The sequence below is a fragment of the Hevea brasiliensis genome, chromosome 11, assembly GCF_030052815.1.
Source record: "Hevea brasiliensis isolate MT/VB/25A 57/8 chromosome 11, ASM3005281v1, whole genome shotgun sequence".
Classification (NCBI taxonomy): domain Eukaryota; kingdom Viridiplantae; phylum Streptophyta; class Magnoliopsida; order Malpighiales; family Euphorbiaceae; genus Hevea; species Hevea brasiliensis.
This window is the reverse complement of record NC_079503.1, coordinates 55,358,073-55,364,169: the sequence shown is the minus strand read 5'-3', so window position 1 is coordinate 55,364,169 and position 6,097 is coordinate 55,358,073. Positions and strand designations below refer to the sequence as shown.

Here is a 6,097-nt window from a genome sequence, read left to right as displayed (position 1 = left end):
CAAAACAGCCCATTTGATGAATATTTTCAAGTTACCCCCTTTTGGTAATTTTTTTTTTTTTTGTTTAAGTTGCCCACAAGCCCCGCGGTAGCAAGCATGGGAAGAATAACACAAGCAATAAGGAGAAAATTTATCATGGGAAAGTTTGCTTGTGATTGCACCGAGTTGAAGAAGGTTCTAGCTCTCATATTGTCAATGTATGTTTATATGTGTTTGTTGCTCATACTCCCCCTAGTTGTTCTAGTAACTGGATGCATCAAAGGATTTGGCCTTGACAAATTTTGGAATTTTACTTTAGAGATGGCATGTTTTCTCATAAAATATGCCCAATCTATCTATGCATGGATAAACTTTCCAAATTATTTGGACCATTTTCGTTCTGAAAACCACAGGATAAAGTTCTTCTTAACAATCTTGATGTATATGGATCTTTGTTACAATAATGCATGTACATAAATACAATAAAAGAAGGCAATGCAGGTTATGGTTTTCTAAACTATCTTTCCTTCGACTATGGTTTGATTCGCTTTTGTATAAGACATGCTTGTATATATGTGTTTGAACTTGATTGCCTGTACATTTGGATGTCCAAAACCAACGATTCATATGATAGCAAGAATAGAATTTAACCAAATACTTAATACATATGCATGGTGGTGTCCTTACTAACTATTTCGAATAAAAATTTCCTCTTCACAGCTCAGAAAAGCTTAAGATCATACATAAGATGCAGTGTCGGAGAGTTGCTAAACCTATTTGGAAAATTTCAAAATATCATTTTCACAGCCAAGGTATGGAAATGGGAACTTCTGATGACTTGAAGCTCCTACATGATCAACAACGAGAGATGGACTGCCTTTGCTTTGGGAGTGCTGATCGAGGCTTTGATGAGACGCAAGAAGCTTATCTAGAAATGACCAATCAGCATTGAACCTCTCCGCCGGTTGCAAAAGTCCGCAACCACTTGATGTTAACCTTAACAAGTTCTGAGAGCACTCAATATCCATGGTGTTCAAAGGAAGAGGTGAAATATAGGGTGGGGCAACAGCTGATTCTGGACTAAACAACTGTGGGAGATACATGGAACCATCGAAGCTGTAGTCATATGGTGCTTGCATGTGATTCTGTTTATGCTCCATTGATGCAGAAGAAGAGCTCGCCTTCATGTGAGAGAAGTGTTCATGAGCAACTTCTGGCAAGAAATCTCTACTTGGATTCTTCTTCTTGAAAACCCTACAGACGACCCACCCATCTTCCTGCTAATCCATTAGTTAGTTTCAAAAACCTTGGTGGCCTTTCTTCGTGATGACCAAAACTCGGTAGTGTATATTTTCATTAATTTTAACATACTATAATGTATATTATTTTACCTGAACGTCGGAGTTGTCATCATCCTGGCGATATTCATGCATGATCCAATCTGTCTTTTGGCCATGAGGAGCACGTCCTGTGTAGAAGACGAGGGTTTTCCTCATGCCAATCCTCTTAGAGTTGCTGAGATGGATGGCCTTGTCTCTCCCCGTTGCTTTCCAAAACCCAGCAGTGGTTGCCCGATTTGTTCGAGTTCCTGTAGGATATTTCTTGTCCTTGTGGCTAAATAAATACCATTCATTTTGAGGAACAGATCCAATTCTACACTTACTGCAATTCAGCATAAAGAAAGATCATATTGACATTTGGATTTTAACGACTTTCATTATGGAAGGGAATAGTTGCGAGTAAATTGCACAGAAAATAAAGAAATAATGGATCGAACCTTTGAGGTCCCAAGGCTCAAGTTTGTTGAGGTCCACCTCCCTGATAACATCAAGGTCAATAGCTTCATAGGAGACCTTCTTCTTCAGATAATAGTACAAAAGCTCTTCATCGGTTGGATGGAATCGAAAACCTGGAGGAACTGAAAGTTGTCCATTTCCACTCTTCATTCTATGTTGCCCTGAAATTTCAAAACCATGATCCATGAAAAATTATACTATATTAAAGGCTCAGCTTTAATCAAATTCCGATTCATATGAAAATTATACCAAACGATCTATCATTTAGAGAAGGGTTTACAAGAAAATAATAGATCCATACAGAGACTTTAGGTTTCCTCCATCTTAGTCATTAGTAAACAGGTGAATGACCGTATAAGGGTAACTTGAAAAGAAAAAAATACTGAAATGGATTAACAATGAAATTAATTATGAATAAGGGGTGGTCAGCACCTGCGGGCACTATTCATATTAGCGTCCAGAGTTGGGACGCTATTATGAATAGCGTACTGATGTCCGGACATAAATGTAAATGTCCAAAAAAAATATAAATGTAAATTATCTCAAGAGTTGGGGCGTTAATATGAATAGCGTCCGGACATCAGGACGCTGCTCATAATAGCATCCTAACTCTGGACGCTAATATAAATAGCGTCTGAAGGTGGGACGATATTTTGAATAGCTTTCCAAGCGCCCTTATTCGTAATTAATCCCGTTGTTAACCCATTTCAGTATATTTTCTTTTCAAGTTACTCCTGTAAGGTCATTCACCCTTAGTAAACACTGTATCTGTACAAGTATAACCTTATCGAAGAAAGAAATGATAAAGGAAGAAGAAGCATGAAAGAAACAGAGCAGCCAGCGCATCAAGCTGGGAAGAGACACAAAACTCCATGATCGAGTCCTTAAAAGCTAGATCTTCATTACCATATAGTATACTCGATTTGAGGGCTGTCGTTTATTATACATGTTGGCAACCCGGAGTAGGTTTATCATAGTTGTGTGTGCTTTATAATCTTTCAAGAATCGAACGTATATTAGTTGTTGTTAAGAATCTAACAGATTATATAGAGAAGCTATAACATCTACAGAACATGAGACTCAGATTCCAAAAGTATCATATGGAAAAAAAAAAAAAAAAAAGGAAAAAAAAGTATCTAGAGCAAATCCTACATCCATCTGATAAGCACGAAAGGATAAGAAACAGGGTTGTTCGGTTGCTTCTTTTTCTCTTTTTATTTCCTTCTTATGATATGCTAGGATTACAGAAAATAAGCAAGCAAAGAATTTTCCTCATCTTCACACGACCACCACTATAGTTGAACAAAATTAACTTGAAATCTGATTACAAAAACATAAAAACTTCCAAACAAAAAAAATGAAAAAGTGAGAAAATAAAAAAATAAAAATAAAATAAAAAGAAGCAGACCTTTGCTGTTGAAAAGTAAAAGCAAGCAGCGAAGCGGCCAAATTCCTTATTTTGCTTAAAGGGCACGATCGAGATGTGGCTTTCAAGAAACTTTTAAGAGAGAGAGAGAGAGAGGGAGAGAGATGGATCAGTGCAAAGTTAAAAAAGAGAGAGACAACCGAGGATGGGAACAGAAATAAAGAAAAATAATTAAAAATGGAAAAAAGAAAATTGAGATATAACATGTATGAGAAGAGAAGGTATACGTGAAAAGGCTTAGGTAAATGTCTGTTGAATGGGAAACCTTATTCCTCAATATTTGCCTCATTAAAATGAAGAAAATCTGCTTAACTGTCAAAATTACTTATTAACAAATGTTTTTACGTTTGGCCTTTTCTATTCCCATGTATCTATCTGTCATCGATTATGCACACACGCGGTCAAGCCTCACACTGGATCAAAGGAATTTTTCTTCATTCTTTTGTTCTATAATCTGTTTTTATCTACTCTTTCTTTAACATATTTATTTCTTCAACAACATATTCCTTGTTTTATATATAAACACATTTTTGTTTTTTTTTTTTTTTTTAAGAAAATGTTAGCTATTTGCTTCAATCTAAATATAATTATATACATTTAGACATGACTGGCTAGTATTATTAACCACAATTCAAGTAAGTGGAGTACTAATGTGGAGTACTAATTTATTTATATTATTAGTATAGATCCTTCTCCTAGAAAAGAAAACAACAACAAGGCTAGATAATTTAGTATTTTTCTTACCAAAATATGATTTATTATGAATTTAAAATACAACATATATAATGATATTCATATATTAAATATATAAGTCTCACATATTTATATTTTAAATTTATAATAAATTTAATTTAGATAAAAATTTCTGAGATAATTTATGTTGTCTAACCATTATATTTAAAAACTAAAAAGATTGTACTAATTAGTTTTATGGTTAATTGTATATTTCCCATTCAAGTAATAACGTCCATGTTTAATAGTTTTTCTTAAAAATAAATCATATTAATAATTTAATTCATGATCTTATAATTATATCCTTTATTATAAAAAGCCATCAAGAGTAGTTCAAATACCAAATTTTTTTAGTATAAATCTTCATTATTCAGTTTTCGTGATTTTAAAAAAATAATATTTTTTGAAAATATAATTAAAGTTGTCATCATTATAAAAAAAATAATTAATTTTGTAATCAATTATTGTAATCGATTGAAATTGATTGCTACTAATAATTAATTTTACGATTAATTTGTGGTTCAGCTTTTTTTAATAAAATAATTCATTTTTAAAAATTTAGCAACCAAAATCGGTTGTGTAACACCTCCGTTTGCATAGCCTGGTAGATTTCACTATTCCGGTGACCGGTGTCGGTCCGGACAATTAAGGGGATTAGAACCATACTTAAGTCAATTAGAGAAGCCATAAGCACAAATAATTAGTAATGTTCAATTATTTAAGTATAAATAAGAAAAACAGAACATAAGAAGTTAAACGAGCCAAGAGTCACAGCGATGGGTGACCTCCTTGGGAACGACTGCGAAGTCATTTTAAACTCAAATTTCGAACCGTAAAATGTGACGTTGCGGTCCTTATGACCCTTATGAACATAGTGGAAAAGAGAAAATCATGAAAAAGAACTGTTAAGCCAGTCAAATAATTAGGTCAGGGAGCCGGAAGAAATATGGAATTATTTGCAAACCAGGATGAACCGGCAAGGGGCAATTTAGTCAATTGACCCCGAGAGCTGACTCCTGACCTAACTGTCAAATAAAATCGGAGAAAAGAAAATTTCGGAATCGAGAATTAAATTAAATAACTAATAGAAAAATAGAAAAAAAAAAGAGAAAAATGAAAAAGTAAAAAGGTGATGACATCATGCATGATCTCATGCATGATGTCATAAAATAAATTAATTAGGTTAATTATTAATTTAGATTTTTGTGGTCTTCCATAAACCAAAATAAATAAAAGAAAAGAAAAAAAAAATTTAATTACTTCTCCATTCCCGTCACCCATTTCTCTCTCATTTCTCTTATTTCATTTTCACCATTAACACCCATCTCAAGCTTTCAAAAGCTTGATTTTATTTAATAAACTCCCTAACTCCTTTAAGTAAATCTTGTTCTTGGACTTTAAGAAGCATCTTGACAACAAAAAGAAGAGGAAAGAAAGAACATTTGAAGAGGGAGAAATTCAACAAAAGAGGTTAGTGGTTAGTTTTTAATATTATGTTTAAATTCATAATTAAGTAGTTGAATTACACTAGAAATTGTGAAAAAATGAAATGAAATAAATTGTTGAAGGACCAAACCTAAATTTTAGTCAATTAGGGTTTGAGGATGTGTATACATGAACTTGGTGAATTTAAAGGTGTATGTGAGCATATTGGTGTTGAATGATCATGATTAAATGTTTTGAATTAGTTAAATGCAACAATTTAGTGTGATTAGGGTTTGAAGGCCTAGGGTTTTGAGGCAAAAATTTGGAGAAATGAGTAAATGATGTGTTTGACCTATTGTGAAATGAAAATTGGTCAATTATGACCAAATGAGTTGTGTTTGAATTGTTGGAATGGAAGCCAAATTCGGAGGTTGTATGGTCACGCTGCTGGCAGTATGACCAAGTCAACTTTGAAGGACCAAAACTGAAATTTTACAAGTCAAATTGATATGGCACCAATTGGGGATGAAAATAGATATAAAATGACACAATTTTCATTTAGGAACCATGCCCAAAAAGTGACCAAAACCTAGTGAACAAATTTACCAAAGTTGAGTAAGAGCAGTCTGCCACTGTACAAACTGACCAAATGAACAAAACTGACCAAATGAACAGTGTTTGTTCATTTGGTCATAACTCGAGCTAGACAGGTCAAATTGACCTGAACTTTTACTAGTGA

At 33.4% G+C, this 6,097-nt stretch overlaps 1 protein-coding gene across 1 annotated transcript; it reads right to left on the bottom strand.

Moving 5' to 3' along the window:
- Positions 1–587: 587 nt before the first annotated feature.
- On the bottom strand, positions 588–1,961 carry LOC110637497 (protein SOMBRERO-like). Its single transcript, XM_058129472.1, has 3 exons — positions 1,758–1,961; positions 1,371–1,643; positions 588–1,256 (listed from the first exon to the last, which is right to left on the bottom strand). Exons 1-3 carry the CDS (start codon positions 1,959–1,961, stop codon positions 753–755), a joined length of 981 nt encoding a protein of 326 aa, XP_057985455.1. The 3' UTR covers positions 588–752.
- Positions 1,962–6,097: the final 4,136 nt, after the last annotated feature.